Raw genomic sequence first — 27,632 nt, forward strand, 5'->3', positions numbered from 1 at the left:
ACTCAGAGCATGATCACTGAGTTTAACCGGCCAAATAGTATTGACCAGCAGGACTCATAGAGGCGGCAGCGGTGGGTACCTGAGCCTGAGTTAGATACATGGAAAATTTGGCAACGCACTAAAGCACACATAGATCACACTAGGGGATCTCACGGCCATGCTCACTAGATGAGATGCATGACCCATAAGAGTGATCGCCGCAGAGCCACAACCAGTTGACTTGGGCGGATCGTACATGTCAACAGTCAACAGTGCCCTATCACAGGGTTTCTGCCAATACCGCAGGCTCACACACCGATGATCCCTTCTTAGGGCTGACGCTCTCGCTGGCTTCTACTCTTCTTTTGTGCACTGATGCCATTTTTGGCAGGACTATGGATTATGGATTGTATGTTGTACTGGGTGTTGATGCTGGTTTAGTGGCTCCACCCATCAATTCATTATATCAGTTTCTTTCAGTCTCGTATGTCCTTTTTGGTCTTGTGAAGATTTTTAATAGACTTTCTGTCTTTCTTTCTTTCTTTCTATGCCTCTCTATCTCTAGTTTACAAAGCTGACATACCTTGCACAACGTAATTGTACTTGTGTTGTACATATGGTATCATCTTGGAATAGACTTTAGCAACTCGCCTTGCATTGTACGTATCAATGTACATCATATTTTCTTTTCACCTTGTAAACCGACTTTATTCAAATAGCCTTTTTCCTATGGGCCACGGATAATAGATCCAACTACAAAATCTTGTCAAATTTGTACTATCACCTTGTTGAGGTAGGGCACCAAGCTTAGACGTTGTTTGTAGTTCCTACTACTGTAGACCTCTCCTAGGTCATTGCATGCCTCCTACCAGACTTCAGTGGCTGCTCTAGGTAGAGTCTACTCTTGATCCTCCTGTGCATCACAATCCGGCTCTTCTACAACATTTAGATTCGCCTCTCTGTGTGCTCTTGGGATAATACAAAGTTTCTGCAAAAATGAGTAAATTATTGAACTGCCTTAAAAGGATTCTCTTATAGGGATGGAAAGCCAAGCCCTTCCATAGACGGGCTAGCTCAATTTGTGTGTATGTCGACCTGGCAAACTGTTGTACAGGGGACTTGCAGATTGACCAGCTGGTTCTCCTTGGTCCTTGGATCTAGATCTGTGTCTCATGGATCTCTTAGATTTGAATCAGGCTTCAGAACCCCCTGGAGTGGGAAGTGGCTCTCACATCCCATGGATCAGGAACTGTTCCCCATACTCCCTGGATCTATATTGGTACCATGTCCCTATGCTTTCCTTGTATGGAGTCTTACAAGTGGAAAATTATTTGGCAACTTGCTGGATTGCTGCTATTGTGTTAGATTGACTCTAGGGCTTCTCTTTCGTGACGTTCTTTTGGGGATCTCTTATGTATTTTTGATCTGAACGGGTTTTGAAGCTTAGCTTTATCTTTGTTGACTTTAAAGAATAATATCATGAGTTTTTTTGGACTAGGGTACTTGTTATCGCGTCATGAGGCCTTTCACTGATTTTTGCATTTTTCTAATCTCTTCCGTATTTGCATATTCATACATGTCTGATAGAATAAGAAACTGTTGTTAATTTGTGTAGGGATGAAGGCAAAGTAAACTACCTGTTTATTTCTCACACGGGTTATGGAGGAGTGGCATATGCAATGGCAATCTCTTGCTTAATACTGCAGGCCAAAGAAGAAATAACAAAGATGACAGCTTCATCCTCTAAAAGAAGGGTTATCAGCTATGCAGTGCCCGAGTCAGGAATCGCACTCGTACACAGATCAGTTGATGATGATGAGGCTTTCAAGCACGGAGAGTATAGGGACATTTTGAGCCTAACCAGGGTTTTGGCAAGTGGTCCTGCTAGTAAAGCAGATGTTGATAAGGTTATTGACAGGTATGCTAGTGCTTTATTGTTAAAAGTTGTGATTTGTTGACTGTCATAGTGATATGGGTAATGTATGCGGATTACATCACTGTATGCAAAAGGAATTTGATAAGAAGTAAGCTAGGTCATGGGTCTCTTCTGTACAATATCGTCATTGTGTGATGATGACTAAACATGTGAAGTTAGTTCATAAAAAATGTTGGTATGTGCTTGTACTACTTGTGCTTCTTGCCATGGAGAGAATGTATGTGTGCAGGTGTGTTGAGGGACTCTAAATGATAATTTTATAATTTTGCACAAATGTAGATTTGCTTTGTAGCCTTGCAGTATGAGACCTTTTAAGGTGTTTGTAGAATTGCGAGTGTTCTTTTTCAATTCAGACCTCAACGTATTTGGCAGACTCTCTCTCTCTCTCTATATGTGTGTGTGTGTGTGTGTGTGAGAGAGAGAGAGAGAGAGAACGAAAGAAATAAATTTTATTGGAGGCTTTGGAAGACCGATGGGTCTATGAGACTTAAAGAAAACCTGATACAAATCCGAGTAAGGGTGGAGCTACTAAAACGAGCATCATCACCCGTGTTGAATCCTAAGTCTGATCATACATAATCAAATACATCTGGGTATGACAACAAAAATAAAAAAGACTGGAGCGGAACGTAATCCTCCGTATGTCATGTCGCCCTTGCTGTTGCATAGCCGGTGATGGGGCGCTGGCGTCCGTCAAGGGGTCCCGTGCATCTCGGTCTCCTGGAGAAGGCTTGATGCAAGACCAGATCCACCGTGACTCCCGTGGGACATATCCCTGGTCCAAACAATGACGAGAGGTCCCCCAGAGTGATCTGTGTGTCCCCTCGATGTCTCGTGTGTTGTGTTGCGGTCGTCGGTTCGGGGTTTCTGTCACGTCTGTGTTGGAACACTGAAAGGAAAGAGTAGAGTGGACACAAAATCAGAATACTTGCTTTTAGAATGAAGAAGAAAGAGGTCCTTAAGTAGGCACCTCATACAAGGTCACTGACATCACTGATGACCTCAAAGCTCCACAATCATCTCCTCAATCTGCTCCTAGATTCTCTCAATCATCCTATGTGGCTCTCCACCACCTAACTGTGCTTGTGGGCACCTAACTGTGCCTCTAGCACTCACACATAGAAACATAAGGTGTGCCTGAGGCATACACCTTGAGATATCCCAACAAACCCCCCCTCAAGGAAATGCCTCAGGCTATGTCAAGGATACATCTAGTCTCATAGTTTCTCATGCCATCTCATGGTGGTTAAGGATTAATCTATGGCTAGGTTCTCATGCTAGCAAGGGTTCCCTTGGGTGTAAGGTAAACAAAAAGGGATACAAAAAGACCTTCCAATGGTTATCTCCCCTGCATGTACATGCACACAATGTCTGCAGGAGGTACCATGGAGCAAAACATACACATGGCCTACATCATAAGGTGACGAGAGGTGTTTACAAAACACACAAAACACAATAGTTTATTTTCATTCATTTTGGAGGACTATCCAGGCTGAGTACCTTGACATAAAAAGAGAGATCTGGAGCATACATAGAGATGTTTAAAATGCATAATCTTCATGGGATGCCTCATCTTGTGGAGGCAAAATATCCATGTCAAGGCAAGGTCTTACCACATGGGCAGTGTCTAGTGCCTTATAAGATGCCTTATAAGATGGTACTATGATAGAACAAGTGGATCTGAAAGTCATATCCTTCAAGAGAACAATTATCTTGTCATCTCCATAGTTGTGTAGAGAAGCATATCTTAGGTATCTGACGTTCATCTTTTTCTTGTACTTGGAGTCAAATAAAAGTTCCATGAGAGGGTAGATCTCTGTAGTTGCTTCCTTTTTGGCAACCATTGTTTTGGCAATCTTCAACAAGGAAGTCAGGTTGGCATTTTCATCCTTTGTAGCATAACAAGACATTGCTTTATGTTTTGGCTTTTCACATATTTTGCATAAGCAAGCCATGAGAGGCTCTAACCCAAGTATTGGGTAGTGTCTTCTCTCTTACAGGGCTTAGAATAACAACTGAAATGCTTCAAAATATAAGCATTTAATGTAGCAAAGTCTTGTGACCAAATTTCAAACAATGATGCTTTCACTTACATGCTTCATAGAAGTGGATGAAATAAACACTTTCCAATCACAACCAGGTTTAGCAAGTCAAAACAAAACTGAAGCAACTCTTGTAGTGAAGTTATTGAAAACTTCAAAAGACCAGAAATGCTAGAGTAGCATTTTATGTAGCATCATTTTCAAAAGTATGTCAAAACTGTCAAAACTAGAGAGCTGAACTTGGAGGGCTCATATCACACTCTTCAAAGCAAAAGAAAGGGGGCTTTCTGAGGCAAAAGAAAGCTGGTATACCACAGTAGATCCTCTGGGAAGAAGAGGCGAAAATATGCGTCAGGTCGCCTTCACCTTCTTGAACAAAGTCGACTGGTTTTTCTCTGTTTTCTCCTTCAATATGCAGCCATTGCTGCTCAGATTTCAGCACAAGGTAGCTCTAGGTATGGAGAAGCTTGCCCTGGAAGGAATTAGGCAAAGACAGAGCAGGCGCAGAGAACTTGCAGGAAGAAGGATCGACGATTTTCGTGCAATGGCGACCAGCAGCGCGGGTTATTCTCCAATTGCTTGCAGCCCGAAATTCGCCCTAACAAGAGGGATCTCCAGCTGGAAGGGCGTGGGAAATGGGTGAGAATCAGAGGAGAACAAGCTCAAGCAAATTTTTGGAAGAAGAGGGAGAGATGGTGAAGAAGAAGAAGAGGAAGAAGATGATGATGTGGCAAAAATGGGCTCAAGGGGGATCAAATGGCTCTGATACCATGTTAAAACACTGAAAGGAAAGAGTAGAGTGGACACAAAATCAGAATACTTGCTTTTAGAATGAAGAAGAAAGAGGTCCTTAAGTAGGCACCTCATACAAGGTCACTGACATCACTGATGACCTCAAAGCTCCACAATCATCTCCTCAACCATGCTTGACCCGCGCAAGAGAGAAATCATTTTGGACAGCAGCAAGATTTACTTAAAGGGAACATCTTTCTACGTGACAGAAGACCGCACCCCCAAGCAGCAAGAAGAAAGGAGACGTATGTATGCAAACGCTTCATATGGATCATGGTAAAAGGAATGCACTCACCACTTTACATTGCAGGGTGCTACATTCCTCATAGAGAATCTCCCTTCTACCAAAGACATGAGGTTGACCCAACCCAGCCACTTGGAGACCTGTGCTTGGATATAGCTATGTTCAACAAAAAAGGAAATGTTTTGCTCATTGGTGATTTCAATGCACGGATAGGAGATCTACAGTTTCACTATCCCACTCAGCAAGAATACATCAAGGAACATGAGATAGACATTGACCCCATTTGGTGTAGATGCTCGAAGGATAAGGAAGTGAATGCACATGGTAGGGCATTGGAGCAATTGATGAATGGAATGCACATGTTGGTGGTGAATGGCACAGCCCTTTTCCCAAAATCAAATACCCCTACTTGTTTCCGTGCCAGTGGAGGGGCTAGTGTGATCGACTATGCATTGATTGGTTTGGAAGCTTGCCATCTCATTCACAATTTCTCACTTGGCTCAAAGTCCCCTGATTCAGATCACACACCACTATATGTGGAGCTTAATATATTACTTGCCAAGGCAACTTTAGAAGAGCGCAAAACAGTTGAAGGCAACTATCATATAAATGAGGCAAAGAAGGTGGAGTACGCTGAAACTCTAGAGACGTGTCTGCTGGGAAAACAGAAAATTGGGTGGACAGAATTGAAAAATGCTATTCTCACTACAGCCAAGTCAGTTTTGGGGTACAAAAAGAGCAATAAAGAATGCAAGAAAGGGCTACCATACAATGTTTGGTTTGATGCTGAGTGCAAGGCAGCTAGGAATGCACTAAAGGGGATCCCAATGGGGGATGAGAAAAGAGCAGCTGAGAAACAGCTCCATGCACTTACACGTAAAAAAAGACGTGCACATATTGTGAACAAGGAATGGACTGATGCAATTGATTTTATCAAGCATCCTAGAAGAGCATGGAAAGGAATTAAACAAAGGTCAAATGACATTATGGGAGATTTTACAGAAACACAGATGCTGGAATATGCTCAACAGCTCTACACACATCCCAAGGCTCGGCCCATGGTGAGCATACCTCTCAGCAGTAATACTCAGGGTCTTTTCTCATCGAAAGATGTACAAGATGGCCTCAAGAAAATGGTAAATGGAAAGGCAGCAGACACTCTACACCTAGTGGCTGAACTCATTAAGTGGACCAATGAGCACACGCAAAGGCACATAGCAATGGCACTAAATCAGGCTTTGATGCATGGTTTCCCAACAGAATGGCAAGAGAATTGGATCAAACCAATCTACAAAGGGGGTGACCGCAATCAATTAACAAATTACAGAACAATTATGGTATGTTCCACTCTAGCCAAACTATATAGCACAATAGTAGAGGCAAAATTGAGTGCTTGGGCAGAGAAAGAAAATAAAAGAGCAATGGGACAAGCTGGTTTCAGACCAAAACACTGTACAGTGGATCACCTAGTCACTCTTCGAGTTTTGATGGAGGAAAGCCGCCTCAAGGGGAAGCCACTCTTCTGTTGTTTCATTGACTTTAAGAAGGCATTTGATACAGTGCCTAGGGATGTGCTATGGGAGAGAATGGAATGCATAGGGGTGCCCGAGGAAATAAGGTTTGCTGTCTTTAGACTTTATGAGAAAGTAAAATGTCAACTAAAATGTAAGGATGGGATGTCACAAGAGTTCTATAGTAATATGGGGGTAAAACAAGGATGTCCGCTCTCACCCACTTTGTTCGGCCTATGCATTGATAGACTTGAGGAGTTGGTGAATGAAGAAGCATGTAAAGATGAGTTATACAGCCCTCATCTAGCAGGTCTCGTGATTTGGTTGCTTCTTTACGCAGATGATGTGGTTGTTTTCACTGATAGTGAAAGTAAGATGCAAAAAATGATGGATATCTTCAGCATATTTTGTGCAGAGAGTGGGATGGCTATTAATGTCAACAAAACTAAACTCATGATAGTCAAGACTATACAGCCAAGCAGCCCCCTCCAAATCTTATATAAAGGACAACCCATTGAGACAGTGCACTCATTCAAATACTTGGGTATTGAAATCCCCGCCAATAATAGATGGAACAGCTGTGTGCAACGGAGACTTGATGCAGGATGGGCAAAATACTTCCAATTTGAAAATGAGTGCAACAATAGCAATACGAGAAGGTGGCAAGTACGAAATATGATCTTTGGGGCATATGTGATACAGACAGTACTCTACGGAGTAGAGGTATGGGGTGGGAGTATATCTCCATCAACGTGGAATGAGATAGAGAAAATGCAAAAGTCTTTCATTAGGAGGCACCTGGGCATCAAGGCTACTACACCATACTCTTTGTTACTCCTAGAGACAGTGTATACCCATAGAGCTACATGCTCTGAAGAGAGTACTCAGATACATCACAAAGGTCAAGTGCATGGATAATGAAAGGCTACCAAAGAGAGCATGGAATGAAAGTCAGAAGCTTCAAAAGACAAACAAGGGCAAGATTTTGACATCCGGATGGGCACAGGACCTAAAAAAATGGTTCAAGAAGTGGGAAGTAGAAGCGTATTTAAACTACTCTTCAGAGGAGATTGATGAAGAGGCTTTTCATTATGACCTGCTGAATGCACTACACAGGAAATGGCAAACAGCAGAAAACAAAGATAAATTTGAGTACTATCGCACATATATCAACCCCGAATATTGGTCAATTTATACAGGAAGGGAGACAACAACGCAGAAGTACATATGTACACCTATAGCAGTGCATAAACGGAGGGCTTTAGCCTCACTTTGCACCCGATCACACCAGCTGCAAATAGAAACAGGGGGATGGAAAAAGATGCCAAGGGAGAGTAGAATATGCCAACTATGTGATCAAGGTATGGTTGAAACAGAAGAACACATGGTAATGATATGCCCTCACTATGCACACATTAGGGAAGAGTTCAATCACCTCCTTGAGGGACATAACAAACTGGCTGATTTGCTGCATAAAGGGTCACCTTCAGCTTTAGGAACATTTGTGTATAAGCTCTTCAAGCATAGGAATCCACCTGAATCCTAGAAGGTGGTTTCTCTTTCCACCCTCCCATCTTCGGGAGGAGCTTTCATGTACTTGTGATATTGTATTGCTCAGGTCCCATAGGCCGGTTTTGGTCTTCAGAGGACGATAATATATTCTTCTTCTTCTTCTTCTTCCTAGATTCTCTCAATCATCCTATGTGGCTCTCCACCACTTAACTGTGCTTGTGGGCACCTAACTGTGCCTCTAGCACTCACACATAGAAACATAAGGTGTGCCTGAGGCATACACCTTGAGATATCCCAACAGTCTGCGGCTAGAGACTGGACAATCAATGTCACTCGGTGGGAAGAACTCTGTGATCCTGCTCTGAGAGGTGTCTGATGGTGTGGCCAAGCCCCGTCGCCTGAGTAAGTACTCTTTGTGTTGGACCCCCTCGTGAATGAAGGCCGCGAGGCATCTCTGATTTGGGTAGGCCAGGAATCTGGAAAGGAGCCCGGAGCCGTCTCTGAAGAGACAGTGGTAGCGGCCTCGGATCTCGTAGTACACTCGGCACTTGAAAATAAAATGCTCCTCCGACTCAACCTCCTGATAGTCGCACAATATGCATATGCGATGCTCCCTAGGGATCCCCTATGCTCTACCACTCTCTATGCGGAGGCGGTGTGATGATACCCGAAACTGTGCGATGGAGATCCGTAGTGAGTGAGGCATATGAAGCTCAATGTACCCTGGTGGTGTGATGAATCCCTCCTTTGAAATACGAAGATTGTGATCTTTGTAGAAACTCAGCTTCACTGGAAGCTCCCTCGACTCCAACTAGGTCCCTCGACTCCAACTAGGTCCTAAAGGTGTGTAGCTGTAGGAGATCCTCTCGAATGACCTGGTTGGTGTGTGGCCCGATCGAGATGATGGGTGGGAGTAGCGGAGGGGCATCTAAACTGTACTGAAAAGGAGGTATCCTATCGATGTGAAACCCTAGTCTCACAAACCATCTGTGAGTCGTGCATACCAACATCGCTCGTCTCCCTCAGCTGCCAATCTCATGGAGGAATCAAGAGCTAACCATGGCAGCCTCTGTCTCCCTGATGTGCAGTCCCCATATGATCTAACCCGGTGTAGATATGTGATGGTCTGAAAGGCTGCATCTAGCTGGAGTGGAGAAGCACCAAACTCGGCCTGAATGATGTGATGTGGTACAGATGGTTTCCCCCGGATCATCCGTGAGAGCATGAGGATCTGCAAGCGCTCCACCCGTGTCCACTCTATTTTTGACATGTTAGGTCCCTAACAAGGGCTGCCATACATGCCGGTTGGTCGGGGGACCAAGGAGTCGAAGAGAAGAGCCTTGGTCCGAGGGTCCTGAAAGTGTGAGTTGAAGCACTGTATCTCTAGCCGAGCGAGTGAGGCATATCCTCTGCTAAGTCTTGCATGCATCACTGGTCTCATCGTGAAGATCGGGCCGGAGAAGATGACTCCCAAGTAAGTGTATGAGGATACGACCTCAATTGGTAACCCATCGAAAGTAAACTGCTTCCGTTGCATGATTGCTCGAGAGGTGTTAAAGATCATGACCTTGGTCTTGCCAAGGTTGACCCCCAAATCATGGGATAGACAAAAAGCTTGCAGTGCATCGAGGTGTCGTTGGAGCCCCTCGGGTGTGGACGACAAGAGTGCCACGTCATGTGCATAAAGAAGAATCTTGATGATGATCCCGGCAAGTGAGCAACTGGTCCCTCCGAACGCCCCTATGAAAGTCTCCAGCTCATCGATGTAGAGGCCAAATAGGGTTGGTGATAAGGGACAACCCTGTTTGACCCCTATGGTACTCAAGATCTCATCAGTCTAACCTGCGTCTGTCCGAACTCGGCCTGAGACTCTCTCATAAAGTGCCAGGACTGCCCAGATGATCTCTTGATCAAATCCCAGTGTCTGTAGGCGTGTGATGAGATGAGCTCGAGATACTGTGTCAAAGGCTTTGCGAAAATCCACAAAGCAGCAATATACCCTCTCCTTCCGTGATCTAGCCTCCTCAATGACTCTCCTGAGTGTGAGTATGTGATCCATAGTCCCATGGTCTCGCCTGAAACCGGCTTGACCCTCTACTCTGAGCCCTCTCATCTTTGCGAACAGGCTAACCGACGCATCCAATACAGTTGCATAGATCCTGGACATCACATGTCCAATCATGATATATATATATATATATATATATATATAGAGAGAGAGAGAGAGAGAGAGAGAGAGAGAGAGAGAGAGAGAGAGAGAGAGAGAGAGTTTGTTAAAGTCTCAGAAGGCCGATGGGTCTTTGAGACTTTGAGAATCCTGATACAAACAAACTATGAGGGTGGAACTACTAAACGAGCATACACACAATGCAGAATGCAAAAGGCTAGTGCTAAGTACTACATAGTCATGTCAGATTGATTGACTATACATCAGTATCCTCCTCCTCCTCCTCCTCATCATCACGTCATCCAGGTGGATGAGACAGCGGAAGCATGAAGTCGGCGATAGAGTGTTGTGGGCTGCTCGCGGGCGTGGTCCTGTGTTGTCTCCTGGTCATAGCTTTGCGCTGAACAAGGGCTACAGTGACCCCTGTCAGTCAAGCCCCGCGACTCTGAACAGAGAGGGGATATCCCCAAGTGTTATCTGAGCGTCAACCCTCTTTGTCTGACCTGTCGTGTCGTTGGCTCTGGATCCCAATCATGTCGAGGCCTCGTAGTATGGGAGTCCACATGCTCTGGCTTGAAGAACTCCGTGATAGAGCTGTGAGAAGGGTCTACCAAGGAGGAGGTTTACTCCTATCTCTGTGATTGAAGTAGATGCTCGCGATGCCGGATTGCCTCATGGATGAAAGATGCCAAGCATCTCTTGTCTGGATAGGAGAGAAATCGGCACAACACCCTAGAACTGTCTTTGAAGAGGCAGTAGAAGGGTCCTCGGATCTCATAGTACATTGGGCACCTGAAAATGAAATGCTCCTCCGACTCGACCTCGTGTATGTCACATAATGTGCATATGCGCCTCTCCCGAGGTAGACCCTCTGCCCTGCCACTCTGAATGCGCAGTCTATGTGACGCATAGTTATCAGGGAACGAGAACGTTTCGAAAATTCGGGTATTTGAATGAAAACATTCCGGGAAGGGGGAACGGGAACCGGAACGCCACGTCATACACGACTCATCATCATATGATATAGAACTATGTTAGAAAATGAAGGAAACTAAAATTTTATAGCTTTAAACTTTATATATAAGCTCTAAAATACCCATTTGAAACTTTCAAAGAGCCCTTTTGTTTTGGACGTTCCGGAGCCATTCTAGTTCCAGCTTGCTTCCTGGAATGGCGTTCTAGACGTTCCAGAGGTTGGAACGCCGTTCTCGGGTAACTATGATGTGAAGAGACCCAAAATTGCCCAATAGAGATCCTCAATGAGTGGGGTAAGTGGATCTGCTGCGTATATCCTGGTGGGTCAATGAAACCCTTCTCTATGATATGTAAACAATGATCCTTGTAGAAGCTAAGCTTCATTGGAAGCTCGCTCGGTCCCAACCAGGTCCGGAATGTGTGTAGCTGTAAAAGATCCTCGTGGTTAACCTGGTTGACCTCGTGTGACAAGAGAGGAGAGAACGACGCGTCAATGCTATATTGGAAGGGAGGGAGTCTCCATGTGGAGCCCCAATGGCTCAAACCATATCTCTGTGCGTGCATACCAGCATCTCTAGTCACCTGCTGCTGATAGTGCTATAGAAGAGGACAATGCCAGCCATGGTAATCTACTATGCCCAGAAGTGCAATCCCCGTACCCCCTAACCCGGTATAGGTAGGTGATAACCTAAAGTAATGCAACTAGTTGTAGTGGGGATGACCCAAACTCAGCCTGAATAATCTGGTGAGGGACAGATGGCTTACGGCGGATCATCCACGATAGCATGAGAACCTGTAGCGTGTTCGGTTGCTCTAAGTCCTTGGCACTCATCGAATAAACTGACCTTAGAATCAAGCACTGATGCATGAATCTTGGACATGACAGTCTGATCATAATGGTCCTGTAGTTCTCCGGGCTCATTGGGATCCCCTGCCTTGTGGATGGGTGAGATAGTGTTAACAGTGCAGGTGCGTGGAAACCCCAAACAAATAGCTTTATTAAATAGCTTTGCTAAGATTAGGGCTAGGAAATTAATCCCATATGCAATGAATTCAATGCATAGGTCCTCACGATCTTTCGCTCGGCCATTATGAGATTTCATCACGGCATCCTTCACAACCCCCTAGTGAAGAGTGTGCAGGATGTGGATCGGGGTATGTGTGAGAGATAAGGAGCTAGCTGATTTGGGATATCATAAAGTGTGTTGCATAATTATGCCAGACTCGAGTGTCAGTGAGTGGTGAAGGGGACCACCACTCTAGAAATCTCCATCAAAAGTCCTTAGAGTTGTTACCAAATAGAATATTCAGTAGTTCTTTCTCGTTTCGACGGATGGAATCCAGCTTCTTCCTACGTACCAATCGATGATACTCACGTAGCGTCTCTGGTTTGTTCGGGAGGGGGTTTTTGGTTTCGAATCTAAGTTGACGGCGTAAAGCCTTGCACTCATCATCGTACTAGCTATTACAAGGAATGGTCCCAGGTGGTGGTGGACGAGTGGAGCGAGTAGTGTGAGGGAAAGCGTGAAGGGGGCCTCGTGTAGTGAGCGGGTGATCAGAGCAGCACGATCCTCGAGTAAGGGTGTAAAATCAATATATGAGAGAGAGAGAGAGAGAGAGAGAGAGAGTCTATTAACGTCCATTGGAGACCAAAAGGTCTATGGGACAGCAAGAAACCCTCTAGTACATCTGCTTTAGGAGGGGCACATGGCAGCTCCCATGGAGTGCAAAAAGCAACCCATATTATCTAGAGTACCTACATGATAATCTGGAAGAGTAAACATCCATACATCAATTTAAGACTGAGAGTCTTTTGGTTTTGATTTAAACTCTCTTATTAGTGCTACGCCTTCACGGTAAACTGTCCATTTTCCATCTTTTCTGGCAGCCCTTACTTCAGCTAATTCAGTTGCCTTAATCTTGAGTTGAGCTTGTGGAAGCTCCTCTGCTATCCATACTTTGGTGCCCTTCAACTCGTAAGATTGTCGAAGAAGCTTGACCCGCATATCTTTTGACTTCGGAGTAAGGATTGCATGACCTCTATAGTGCAAAATAGAAGCTGGCCTGGAGTCATCATCATCCTACTCATCATCATTCACCCATTCGATGTTGGGCAAGCTTGCTTTGATCTTTGTCAATATTTCACTATATGTGTCCTCCTCTTTGTACCAATCTTCTGGGCACCCTATTCTAATCTTCAGCACATTATCACATCTAGCTTCGTGTTCTTTAATCTCTGCTTGAATATCAGACTTACTTGCTTTGTTGTCTACTTCCACAAAATGTGAAGTCGGGCCTTTACTTCTGCCAGCTCCAATCGTAGCTCTCTCACTGCCTACTGTAGATAAAAAATCTGATCCTGTTTCTCGAGGATGGGTCATTTTGAGCCTTCTTGTTGGTAATTCTGTGCATATGGAGAGGGTGTCATGGCTGCAATTGTAGAGTATCGAGTCCTGATGGATGTTGAAGGAGTTGAGGGAGTTGAGGGGGACTTGGAGGAGAGGGTAGGCCAGTCCATAATTGGCCGTGTGTTGAACCCCCTAGCTTAACCTAACCCCCGGGTTGGGTTAGGGGTTTAGCCCAACTCGGGGCTAGGAAGGACTAGGTCTAGGGCTAGGGCTAGGTACGGACGTTGTGGTACGGATAGAGGTACAACGAAGGTACAGACGGGCTGTACTGTATGGACGGTTGTACGGTGCGGGCTGTACGGAGAGGCTGAGCGGCTGGTTGTATTGAGGTACGGAAGGAGAGGCTGAGTGACTGTATGGAGGTTGAGTGACTGCACGGAGGTACGGAAGGGGAGGCTGGGCTTTACGGAGATACGGAAGGGGAGGCTGAGCGCCGGCGACGGGAGACAGGAGGGAGAGTCCAGGCGAAGAGAGAGAGAGAGAGAGAGAGAGAGAGAGAGAGAGAGGCGGGAGGCCTCGCGGGCCTATTAGACAAATTACAAACCAAAAATAACTCATACAAGCCGCTTTGGGATTTATTAACATCTGCAAAAGGCCTCACGGGCCTATGAGACAAGGTACACATCAAAAGCGAAAAAAAGTACTACACTCCGAGGAGAGAGGGAGTGCACAAAGCATCTCTTAGAGAGTGCATAAAGCAACTCTCATTTATTATAGAGCATACCTATATTCTAATGCTATCATTGTGTGATCTTCATTACATCAGTTATAAGATTGAGAGTCTGGGCTTAGATTTGAATTCTCTAATCAATGCTTGTCCTTCAAGGTCGACCGCCCATTTTCTTGCTTTCTTGGCTTCTTCACTTTAGTGAGTTCAACAGATCTCTGCTTGAGCTGAGTCTTAGTGACTTCTTCAGATATCCATATCTTCATGCCCTACAACTTATTTGTTTGTTGGAGAATCTTGATTTTTGCTACCTTGTCAGTGAGAGAAACTTATATCTGCATCCCTTTTTGCTGGATATTTCAGATAGATCTGGATCCCATTCCAGTTGTGGTATTTTCTCCTTGCGGTAGTTGATGTTGTCTTTTGTGTATGTTCTTGTGACTAAGTATCATCTGGGAATCCACCCACGTGTAGGATCAGCTTGTTGGCTTCTCTGGTTTCCTGCTCTTTCACTTCCCTATAAAGGTCAACTTTATTTACTTTCCTGTTTATATACGCTTTCATCTCTTGTTTCATGGACTACACCTGCCCTTCAGCTTATTTGTTTGTTGGAGAATCTTGATCTTTGCTGCCTTGTCATTGAGAGAAGCTTGTATCTGCACCCCTTTTTTCTGGATATTCTAGATAGATTTGGATCCCATTCCAGTTGTGGTTTCTTCTCCTTGAGGTAGTCGATTTTGTCTTCTGTGTATGTCCTTGTGACTAGGCAGCCATCTTGCAATCTCTCCACGTGTAGGATCAGCTTGTTGGCTTCTCTGGTTTCCTGCTCTTTCACTTCTTTATAAAGATCAACTTTATTTACTTTGTGGTTTAGAATGCCATCATCTCTTGTTTCATGGACTTCACCTAAGCGTTGACCATTTCCTGCACTTTAGAAACCAACTCTAGAGTTGTTGGAGAGGCATTAACTTGTGCAGCACGAGAGAGAGAGAGAGAGAGAGAGAGGGAGAGAGGCTGTGAAGCCAAAGTGAGTAAAAAATGAGTGTACTAGGTGTCTAGGGGTGTTTTATAGTCTAGTGAGTCCTAGACATGCCACGTGTCATATTGGGAGATATCCCGTAGACATTGTGACTTTCTAGAGTCTAGTGTCACACTATATAGTGTTGTACTTGTCTTGAGTTATTTCATAACAGTCAACATCAAGCTTTATATCATGTGAGTTTTTTGGTTATCATTGCCTAGCACTTGTTCTTTCATTTTCTTTCCATTTTGCCTTTCCATATTTCCATTCCGTTCCTAGATAGCTTGGCATTCTCCTACCGCCATGTCTCTTCATATGGTATGAAAGCCACCTCCAAGAGGTTGAGGTAAGAGAGTAGCCATGAAGCTACCTTCCGTCCTCCTTGGAAGGTCCTCTCCTCCAATTGACCTCTCCCTTGAGCTCTCCTCTTTTCCACCTTGAGCTCTTCTCCTCCTACCCGAGCCTCACCACCAGCATTGGAGCTTCCGCAACATGGAGACTTGAAGCATGAAGAAAATGGAGCTGCTCTTTCTTTTGCCCGACAGTTTGCTGCTGTACCTGCGTGAAAATTTCCGCCATTTGATGAAGGCAAACCCACATTAAATCTCTGCATATTTCGCCTTCCTACAAGCCCTGCAAACAGCCATTTCCAGCCCACTTCTCAGTCACCTTCCCACGGCACCAAGTCGCCTGCTCAGCTGCCCGTTTTCTCCTATTCTTGTTGGGATATCTCAAGGTGTATGCCTCAGGCACACCTTGGTTTCTATGTGTGAGTGCTAGAGGCACAGTTAGGTGCCCATAAGCACAGTTAGGTGGTGGTAGAAGCCACATAGGATGATTGAGAGAATCTAGGAGCAGATTGAGGAGATGATTGTGGAGCTCTGAAGTCATCAGTGATGTCAGTGAGCATGTAAGAGGTGCCTACATAAGGACCTCACTCTTCTTCATTCTATATGCAAGTATTTTGAGTTTGTGTTCACTCTATGCTTTCCTTTCAGTTTACCAACATGGTATCAGAGCCCTTTGATCCCCCTTGATCCCATTTCTGCCACATCATCATCTTCTTCTCCATCTTCTTCTTTACCATCTCTTCCCCTTCTTCCCAAATCTTGCTAAAGCCTTTTCTCCTCCGTTTCTCTGCCATTCTCCAAGCCCTTCCTGCTGGAGATACATCTCGAAGGGGCAAACCTTTGGCTGCAAGGAATTAGAATATCTTCGTCGCTGCAAGTCGCCATTTCACGCAGATCGTCGAACCTGTCTTCCACGATTTCTCTGAGACTACTCCATGTTTCTTTAATTCCTTTCAGAGGGAGCTTCTCCATACCTTGAGCTATCCTGTGCTGAAATCTGAGCAGCAATGGCTGCATATTCAAGGTGAAAACAGAGAAAAACCAATCGAAATTGAAGAAACAAGCTATGGCGAACTGACGCGGGTTTTGCCCCTCCTCCTCAGTGGACCTTCTGTGGTATATGAGCTTTCTTTTGCCTCAGAAAGCCCCTTTTTCTTTGCTTTGGAGAGTGAGATACAAGCTCTCCAAGTTCAATCCTTTGTTTTTGACAGTTTTGACAAGGTTTTGAAAGTGATGCTACATTAGATGCTACTTTAGCATTTCTGAGTTTTTGAAGTTTTGAATAGCATCAGTACAACTGTGGCTTCAGCTTTGCTTTGAGTTGCTATACCTGGTTTTGATTGGAAAGCTTTCATTTAGCCACCTCTGTGAAGCATGTAAGAAAAAGCATCATTGATTGAAATTTGGTCACAAGTCTTTGCTACATTAAATGCTTATATTTTGAAGCTTTTCAGTTGTTATTCTAGCCTTGTAAGAGAGAAGACACTGCCCAATACCTGGGTTAGACCCTCTCATGGCTACCATATTGAATATAGATAAGTTCAATGGTAAGGGCTTCCACACATGGCAGATGAAGGTGAAATTTGCATTGATGAGGGAAAACCTCTGGGGACTTGTCAAACCGGCTTCAACTTCTTCTTCAACAGCCTCCAATGCTGGGGAATCCTTAGCTCCGACACACCCGGCAAGGGATCCCGCTAGAGAGGAGAAAGCATATGGTATCATTGCTCTTGCTTTAGGAGATGATTATATTCATCACATCTCTGACTTAGAGTCTCCTTCAGAAGCTTGGCAGAAGCTTGACATGATTTTTGGTGCTAGCTCTCACATCTCAAAATTATCACTTAAAATTTCTTTCTTTGAATTGAAGATGGTTAGTGGCACTTCTTTGCCTGCCCATGTCAATTACATGCGGAGTCTTATGACTCAACTTGCTTCTATCAACTCTCCTATCACTACAGATGATGCTATGGCAGTGTTGCTTAAGAGTATGCCTGAAGATTATGATCATATTGTTACCACTTTGAAAAATCTTCCTAATCCTAATCTTGAAGGTATTATCTCTGCTCTCCAAGAAGAAGAAAGGCACATGGAGCTTCGGAAAGGCAATGACACAGCTTATGCCATAAAAATCCAGAAGGGCAAGTTTTCACCTTGCAATCATTGTGGGAAGACTGATCACCTCTCAAAAGACTGCTTCAAAATCAATCCATGCAAACACTGTGGCAAAAACAATCATTATGAGAAGTTTTGCAGAGCCAAAAAGGAAGCAACTTCAAAGACAGAAAATGCCAATCTACTTTCAGTTGATGTGCCTCCTTGAAGATTATGCTTTTTAAATCATCTCTATGTATGCTCCAGATCTCTCTTTTTATGTTGAGTCAAGGTACTCAGCTTGGATATTCCTCCAAAATGAATGAAATAAACTATTGTGTTTTGTGTGTTTTTGTAAACACCTCTGGTCACCTTATGATGTAGGCCATGTGTATGTGTTTTGCTCCATGGTACCTCCTGCAGACATTGTGTGCATGTACATGCAGGGGAGATAACCATCGGAAGGTCTTTTGTATCCCTTTTGTTTACCTTACACCCATGGGAACCCTTGCTAGCTTGAGATCCTAGCCATTGATAGATCCATGACCACCATGAGATGGCATGAGACACCTTGTGCTAGCTGTATCCTTGACATAGCCTGAGGCATTCCCTTGAGGGGGGGTTTGTTGGGATATCTCAAGGTGTATGCCTCAGGCACACCTTGGTTTCTTTGTGTGAGTGCTAGAGGCACAGTTAGGTGCCCATAAGCACAGTTAGGTGGTGGTAGAAGCCACATAGGATGATTGAGAGAATCTAGGAGCAGATTGAGGAGATGATTGTGGAGCTCTGAAGTCATCAATGAATTCAGTGAGCATGTAAGAGGTGCCTACATAAGGACCTCACTCTTCTTCATTCTATATGCAAGTATTATGAGTTTGTGTTCACTCTATGCTTTCCTTTCAGTTTACCAACAATTCTTCTGCCCGCCATCTTTTGCAAACAGTTCGCCTGAGCGCTCTGCCCGCCATCTAGCAGCCCACGCTGCTCCTGCTACCCACGTAGCTCTGCTCCAAACTTCCACTCACTTCAGCAGCCCACGCAGCACTTGCTGTCCACGTTGCCTCTGCCTTCTTTGCCCTCGCTAGCACCTCAATCCACCACATGATCTACCAAGCGCTGCTTCTTCCCATGCTGCCTGAGATACTTCCTGCTCGGCACTGTTTAGCAGCCCGTGCCTTTGCTCGAGACTGTTCCAACTGCCCACAGGAAGATTTGGAGCTGCTCTTACCCTTGGTCACTCTCTTCTACTTCGAGATTGGTGCATTGCCTCGAGCTTGATGTAGACCACTCTCCATCAACAAGTGATTTCTTCGACCTTGCTTCTCCGATTGGCACCTGAGGTACTACACATTGATTGACTCCCGATTGCTTGTGGTACTTGAGGCCTCTACATCGACTTTTGGGTGACTCTCACTCCGACACGTTGAGAGTCATGCGGTGATCGCTCCGTGAGTTGTTTCCATGGACTTCATCGACACTTTCTTTAGGGGGCTTGTGAGTTTCAGGATGTTAGTGCATTGGTCTCCTAGACCCTTAAGTTGATCATGCATCCATGCATGATGAGCCTCTGAGCCATGCTAGATGAGATTTCTATGTTATGCTCACTAGCCTCTAAGCCATGCTCACTTACCTCTGAGATTGTGTGGGAACCATGTCTAGTTTTAGACTGGCATGCACAGTTTGATGACCGTCATTGTCATGTTTTGTTCTTGGTTTCATTCCAGTAGTCTCTCATCTTGTCTTCATTGGGGGGGGGGGTGGAATATGATATTATGAAGCCAGAGTGAGTAAAAAATGAGTGTACTAGGTGTCTAGGGGTGTTTTGTAGTCTAGTGAGTCCTAGACATGCCCATAGACATTGTGACTTTCTAGAGTCTAGTGTCACACTATATAGTGTTGTACTTGTCTTGAGTTATTTCATACTAGTCAACATCAAGCTTTATATCATGTGAGTATTTTGGTTATCATTGCCTAGCTCTTGTTCTTTCATTTTCTTTCCATTTTGCCTTTCCATTATGCTTTCCATATTTCCATGCCGTTCCTAGTTAGCTTGGCATTCTTCTACCGCCATGTCTCTTCAAGCTGAAGCAAAGGGTACGCTAGGAGCCTTGCTGAGTACTAATCTATGATAACAAAATCATAATCATGAAGAAATAGTCAATTGCAACTACAAAGTGCAATGATGGGGACAAGGGCTGATTTGAGGAACAAGAGATAGGAAGAGGGAGAAGAAGAGAGAAGTGTGGAAAGGGGGAGGAGGGAGAGGAAGAGAGAGATTGGGAGGGAAGGGAGAAGGAAAGAAAGAGAGAGAGATAGAGAGAGATTGGGAGAGAGAGTTTAGGGAGCACGTAGGAGGAAGGAGGTGGGAGTAGATAGGATTAGATGTCACATCAAAAAGTACATAGTAGGGGGTGGATGGGGACTTATATAGTCCCTCCACATTTTCCACCTAGCTCTAACTTGGCCCATTTTCCCCTTCATTATAGCCATTCCCTCAAAATTTCACAGCATGGCTGTCCATTTAACATCCACAAATTCACACTCGAAGATTTCGCCCATCATCACCACTCTATTCGAGTTTGCAGCACAGGGTTCCGACTAAGAAGCCTCATGTGAGTATCCAATATCGAGAGCAAAGAATGAAAATGTGGCATAGCCCAGACCTGCACCACATTCTTTTCACCAACCTCCTTGATGGCTGCCTCAATATGACTCCATATCCACTCTCCGGTGATGTGAAGGCCGACATGTGATGCATCAACCACCCTCAGGAAGATACTTCCAACACAAGAACAGACCAAGATATTAATCATGTGTCTCCTCTTCGTGTCACTCCATCCGTCGGAGACTATGGTGCATCCATATCCATAGTTTTTTCCATACGTTACCATACGCATACGTCATACGAGTACGGAAGTATGATTGGAGTATGGTTCAGCCCTTGGGGCTGAAACATACGTGACCCTAGTTTTATCCAAAAAATTTCAGAAAAATATAGATTGATCATTGATCATTGTACACATTAAATTGACACAGAGGTATTAAACTGAAACTTGAAACTTGTATAATTGTATTAATTTTAAAGTCGTCAATCATGAGTCATGAGTCATGAGTCGTGAATCGTGATTCTTCATTCATGAAAGACTCCAGCCTCCAGAGACCGTAGTCATCTGGATTCTAGATTTTGATACATCATAGATGGAATCATAGATCATAGATCAATAATCAATACTACACCAAATTTCAAAAGGTCCAAAACATCATGATCAAACTTCAAAGGAAGTAGGTACACCGTATTAGTAACTACACCAAAACATGAAAGGAAAAACATCATAAAGAAAAGGCTGCCAGTGTGCCACAGCCTCAAGCTGCATCTTCATTCTCATCCTCTTGCTCATCCTCATCCTCATCATCATCTGCATCAATGCCTGCACCCTCCTCATCCTCCTCCTCCTCCTCATCACTATCATCCTCATCTGCCTCGCCATGGAACTCCAAAAGACTAGAGCTGCTTGAAGCTGCAGCAGCATCCATCGTTCCTGTAAGTGTAACAATAGGGGCTGCAATGTCTTCTCCCTCTGTATCTGCTTGCCTCGCTAGCAGCCTATCATCATCCTTCTCCTTGTTGATCATTTCTAGGGTCACTTCTATCTTCTCAAATCCCCTTTCCTTGATTTTGGAAATGAGACGCAAATTAGTATGGATGTATACTAATTTCTCGGTATTCTTTGGAAGCAGCCTATTCCTTCTTTTAGTATGGATAAGAGAGAATGTGCTCCAATTCCTCTCACAAGGAGAAGCACATGTGCCTTGCGAGAGCACTCGAAGAGCTAACCGCTGTAAATTTGGTGTGTGAGCCCCAAATGTCTCCCACCATTTCACCCCTTGGTGCATTCTCTTTTCATCCTTTGCAATCGCACGAGCAAATGTGCCTGACATGGATTTGTAAATATCCAACTCATCACATAAGGTGCCTTGGCTGTCAACATCATACTTGGTGTACCGCTCTATGGCATCCATCCACCCATCGTGCACCTCCTTGTCACTATCTGGATTTTTCTCTTTCCAAATAGGATGGAGAACAAACGCTGCCGCATGCAATAGAGAATGCATCATATTCCACCTGTCAACACATAAGGCTCTAACATCAGCCAGCTTTGAGGATTCAATCCCATCAATAGTTGCCATCTTCTCGACCATCCGATCAGTGAGTTCATATACAAGTCCCATGGTAGCCCCTTCCCTATCAACCAGGCGAAGGATCTTCAAAATAGGTGCACAAAGCTTCACAATGAGTCTTGCATCTTGCCAAAATGAAGCACCCAATATAATAGAAGACACCTGTTGTGCTTTCACAGTGCGTGACACCTTCTTCTTGCAATACTCATCACTGACAACCATGCGACGCAATCCATTGTATACCCTCTCATCCAATAAGTTTGCTAACATGATAAACATGTAAGCAAACCGTGTTTGTGCTGGCTTCACCAATTCCTTCTTGCTGAATTTTCTATACATTGCTAACACGGTGTGTTTCCGGGTAACAAATGTCACAATCATGTTAGCATGTACCAACACTGGCTTTACCCATGGAAGCTTTCCAATGTCCTCAAACAAGAGGTCAAGGCAATGGCATGTGCATCTAGTATAGAAAATGTGAGGCCACTCTTCCTCCACCAATTCTCCTGCCCGCACACAGTTAGATGCATTGTCCATACACACCTGCACCACATTTTCAGCCCCAACATCAAGAATGGCATCTTTCAGTATCCCAAAGATGTACTCCCCTGACTTATACTGCCCACTTGTGTCCACGGACTTCAAGAAGGCTGAACCATATATGCATGAGACCATAATATTGATTATAGGCCGGCGTCGAGTGTCAGACCAACCATCACAAGTTATGGTGCAGCCATATTTTTTCCACTTATCCCGAAACTGTAGCATCTCTTGATCTATGCATACTACTTCATTAGTTAGCTCCGTTGTGCGCAAAACATTGTAGGATGGAGGCTTGAAGGTAGGCCCAACTTGGCCAATGGCACGAACCATCTCCAAAAAATAAGGGCTCCTCACCTTCCAATGAGGAATATCCTCTGCAAAGAAAAAACGACGGAGAGCAATGTATGCATCCTTCCGTCCTTGTGACTCCCATGCCTTTTCCAAGGTTCCCTTTGACGTCTTCAACTTCTTTTGCTTTGGCTCATATGCACTGCCAGATGCATTTCCACTTGCAGTACCACTCACTGAGGCATCTCCCAAATCAGCCACATCTTCAACAGCTGTTTTGCAGCAGTTTTTAGGGGCACCTTTGCCTGCAATCTTCGACAAGTATCTTTCACATTTTCAGGAGGAGCAGTACACTTGTCAACCCCCAAGCCTGTGATCCCAAGAAAATGTGCCCTTATACGGGTCGGTCCTCCATCCCATGAATGAGGGCAATATTTACATTTACAAGTGAATTGGCCCTTCCCCAAAGGCTTCAAGGCCTCTACAAATTCCCATTCTGGTCCTTTTTGTCTTCCCATTTGTAGATCTGCAAGCTGCAAATTTGCAAAAGAGGGCATGTAAATTATAAGGCAATGGGCATTGGGCAAAGGAACAATTTCCAAAGAGGGCTTGAAGTCCTTGCAGGCTGCCCTGTTAGATGGCATCAACGAAAGAGAGAGCACTTGCTGCAAAACAGGAAAAAAAAGCAGCCATTGCATTTACCTTGACACTTGGAGCAGGTAGAGCGTAGAGGCAACTTGCAAGCTGCGGGCTGCAACTGTACGGTGACAACTCACCTCCAAAGCAAGTATAAGAGGGCAAAGGGCTGTCTAAAATTTAAATAGAGGGCAGCAAGGTGCTGAAGAAGAGGGCAAACTGAAGAACTTAGAACTTAGAAGAGTGAAGGGCTGAGGGGACTCGGGAGTCGGGACTGAAGAAGAGGGCAGCACTGAGCAAGGTGCAGAAGAAGCTTAGAAGAGGGCAAAGGGCTGCAGCCTGCCTAAATAGAAGCAAACGTCAGCCTAAATAGGCTCTTGAGGCAGCAATGGTCGGTGTGCAATGGCCAGCCTGCAGGCTGCAAGCAGAGCTGAGAGCGTCGGTCGACGGTGATTCGTGAATCGTGAACAGCACGTACTACGGAAGCCTTCGCAACTTGCAATATTTTCGTACGGAATCCGGATTCGAATCTCGAACATCGCAGCCCAGCAACAATATAAGGTACGTACTACGCATCCCGATTTTTTTACCCCCAAAAAAAGCCACGTACGGAAATCCGTACGGCCGTACGGAATCCGTACGGAAAAACCTACCGTACGCGTACGGTTGCAATCATGTCCATATCGACTCCAGGATTCCTTGAGTCCCTCCATGTCTTTCTTATTCAATCCCATGTGCTTCAATTTTGTGGTGCGAAGAGTCTCAGAACTAGCAAGCAAAAGGTATGATGCTCCTGCTCTACTAGCTGCTACAAGTGCATGGTAAAACTTTTTGTAGGCAGGAGTCCTTGCAACATTGAAGGGAATATTGTAAGAGTAGAAAAACTGCTACTCTGCAATTTTAGCGTCTTGCTTCAAGCGTGGTGCCCAAGCAGCCTATATAGGAGTAACTCTCGGAGTGACACAGCTGCTGGACCACGTGTCCTCTTGGCAAGAGGCCGTGGAGAAGTTGATGGCATAGCGGACAGCCCAACTGACATGGATGCCGATGGAGTTGTGCCATGTAAAGGCCCAGTAAAAGCACTCCCATGCACCAATGAAGACGATGCAGCCTGCCCGTACCCCTCCTGCTACGACTCTGACATAGCCACATCCCTAGTATCTGACTGGGATGATGTGGAAGTGGATGCGACGGTTGCGTGTATGCCCAACTTAATCTGCTCTTGCAAACATTATCCTGAAGAACCTGTTCTGTGACCACAGGATGGAGGAGGGGTCGAACCTCATCTCCATATGCCAAGAAGATCCCCTTTGGAATGGCTTGGCAAGGACCTTTACCATGGCCTTTCTCCCATAAAAAATACGTTCGATCTCGAGGGGCGTATCTTGTCACTGTCTCACCACAAAACTTGCATACCGACCTCATTGTGCCAGATGACCCATATCTCTTTCTAAAAATGGTATCCTGCCATACATCCCGCCTTGGAAGCACACCAGCACCACGACTCGAGGCCATGGTAATAGGTATACCATATGGATAATGGGAATCTGGATGAAGAAGGGCTTAGAAGTGTTGGAGAGGGAAGCCAAGTGCAAGGGGTTGACAAGGCTAGAGGCTAGAGCAAGGGTTGGAGAGGATAGAGAGAAATAGAGAGGTTGGAGAGGGTAGAGCGATGGAGAGGCTGAAGAGAGTAGGAGAGGCTGAAGAGGCTATGGTAGAGGGAATAGGAAGGGCAAGTAGAGGGTTTAGCAAGGGAGGGAAGAGTAGAAAGTGTAGGGAGTGAGGTTCCAAACGATGCAAGCAGAAAAAGGCCATCAGAATTCGCTCGCACGGCATTTTTACAACAAGCGTTTCTCCCAAGACAAGCCGTTTTGTGCATTTCGGCGAAACGTTTCAGGACGTTTCGGTGCCCTGAAATGCATTTTTTGGCAACACTGTTCCAATTAGCCACTTTAGGCTTTTTCGCAGCCTCATTTGCATTCCCATATGCGCTGCCTGCCGTCACTTATACTTGCTGGCATATTTAGGCTCCAATACCTCTGCCAATGGGGCTGGACACTCAATTGTTTGAGGGTTATGTGCCTTCGCATCTGCACCTAGAGGAGGACTAAACCCATGGATGAAACACAGCAGCTTTCCCTGTTCAGATACGTCCTGCACAAACAGGGAAAGCCTCGAGAAGCGCTGCAAGTACTCTTGGACCGTACCGGTCTGCGACAAGGCATAGAATTCAGCCAAGTACTGACCATCAATTCTTTGAAATTCCTCTAGGTGGTTGGTCTCTAAGGCGACTCCCTCATGTATCGCCACCATGTGTGGGCATAGTCGTGCATATGCAACCCTCATTTATCACCACCATGATGCACTTTTCCTCAGACTTGGGGTAGAAGCAGAAATAGTCTTCCAGCTTCGTGAGCCACTCCTCCCAACTCATTGGGAGTGCGAGTGTCCCCTTTAAACTTAATGCACTGTGAGTTTGTCCTTGCTATCCTTGGTTGCATAATTCTTGTGTATGTAACCTCCAGAAGTGCGGGCATCATCACACTTGAGGTTCACATAATCGGAGAAGGACATCTTAAGTTTGATGGCCTTAGGTAGGGCCTTATATGAACGCAAAGAATGTGCCAACATGTCATCAAAAGTGGCTTGCTGCCCACCACCAATCCCATGTTGCGTAGTAGCTGCTGCCATCTTATGCATTGGCTGCGTCTGGCTATATGTGCTCGTTGGCGGAGCGATAGGTGCATGAACCCCGGGTCGGGTCTCTTTGCCAAATGCATCTCTCCGAAATGATGGCATATCAAGGGGCTGAGAAGATGACTGACCTCTCTCCTAGGGGTGTGGGCTGCCATATAAACCCAAGCCAGCTCCATGCATACTTCCTGGTGCGGTGCTATGTTATATGTGTGTGTTGAGTTACATAAAGGTTCTCAACCTTGAGTTGTCCCTCTAAATTGAATGTATTTGGAGTCAATAAGAGATCCTATGCCCTAGGTTGTCTCCCAAAAATGAATATATTGTCTTTTACTTTGGTTGATGGTATTGACCACCCAGTTCAGAGTAAGGGGGGATGCCGAGTGATGGTTTACCCTTGCCGGTCGCAAGCTGACTGAGAAGTCACTATCACATGAGAGGTGTTGGATAGTTGGACTTGCTCTTTGCAGTATTGCGGTGGAGGGGGGATTGGTCTACTCTTTGCATGTTGGGTCTCACATTTGCTCTGAAGGGGGGTGTTGGAGATATCATAGTCAAAGAGTGTGTTGGTGTGTAGTACTAGGTGATCTAGTACTAGTCTATGTGTGTGAGTCTTCTGTGAGTGCCACATGTCATCATGGTACTTATCCCATATGCACTAGGTGCTAGTGTGTGAGTGAGTAGCCTACATAAGGCTTGTACCTCACTTGTCTTGTCATACTTGATGAATGAATGAGAGCCTTTCATTATGTCTTCATTGGAGCATTATTTCCTCACACCCTAACTCTCTCTCTCTCTCTCTCTCTCTCTCTCTCTCTCTCTCTCTCTCTCTCTCCCCCTTCACCATGTTTCTAACAGTTCTCATGTCCGCTATCTCCTCCTACTCCACTCCATTGTGTCTTGGGGCTGACTCAAATGTATAGAAGTATGTGACGCGTGCTCTGCCCGGTCATCCTTTATTTCTTGTGGTGGGCTGGCTATCCCTTGCTTCTCTTTGATCTGTTGCAGTAGTGTCTCCCCATGTTGACGCATCTCCATCAGATAAAGCCCGATACAGACTTGGTCATGGAAATGGATTAGTCGTGATAAAGGGTCGAAGCCACCCCCCTCCAGGTAGAGACAGTTCCCTCTGAAGCTCCTGTTGTAGCAATGTGAGCTCATCGTCCAAGTATATTCTTGCCCTTTCAAGGTTGCTCTCATGCTCATGAGGGTGTAGATCTGTCCATTGCTATTCGGAGTTTCATTACAAGGGGTCTTGTTGGAGCCTCAGCTTTGCCAACTCTCCATGTTGTCTTGAATGTGAGGTTGACTCCCATCTTGGTGAGCAAGGTTTTGGCATCCGACATAAGGGTATCTTCAATTGTTAAGCCTCTAACCAAGACATTCAAAGCCTTGGTGCTTCTCCTCTTTTGTTCCTCTGGAGCCTCAGAGATGATCTCTTTCTTGGGGGCTGCTGCACCTTTCTTAACGACATTCTTCCATTCTACCATATCTGCTTTCTCTTTGGTGATTTGCAAGGCTGCCATCTCCTTCTTGAGCTTCTCGTTCTCAGATTTTAGTTCTTCCATTGCCTTGTGTGCCCCTTCCGGTGCTC

General features: G+C 45.1%; 2 protein-coding genes across 2 annotated transcripts in view; one reads left to right on the forward strand and one right to left on the reverse strand.

The window, feature by feature from the left end:
- The window catches only part of LOC147891924 (metal ion-binding protein), a 127,970-nt gene that overhangs the window by 80,299 nt on the left and 20,039 nt on the right, over positions 1–27,632 (forward strand). Inside the window, exon 17 of the mRNA XM_087387943.1 lies at positions 1,595–1,897. Coding sequence (XP_087244069.1) covers positions 1,595–1,897 — 303 coding nt within the window. The remainder of the gene's footprint in view (positions 1–1,594; positions 1,898–27,632) is intronic.
- On the reverse strand, positions 21,046–22,765 carry LOC147891925 (uncharacterized). Its single transcript, XM_087387944.1, has one exon. The coding sequence runs from the start codon at positions 22,748–22,750 to the stop codon at positions 21,062–21,064; it is 1,689 nt and encodes a 562-aa protein (XP_087244070.1). The 5' UTR covers positions 22,751–22,765; the 3' UTR covers positions 21,046–21,061.

Source organism: Dipteris shenzhenensis, chromosome 17 (assembly GCF_047967505.1).
Source record: "Dipteris shenzhenensis isolate YYH24624 ecotype China chromosome 17, Dip_SZ_1.0, whole genome shotgun sequence".
Classification (NCBI taxonomy): domain Eukaryota; kingdom Viridiplantae; phylum Streptophyta; class Polypodiopsida; order Gleicheniales; family Dipteridaceae; genus Dipteris; species Dipteris shenzhenensis.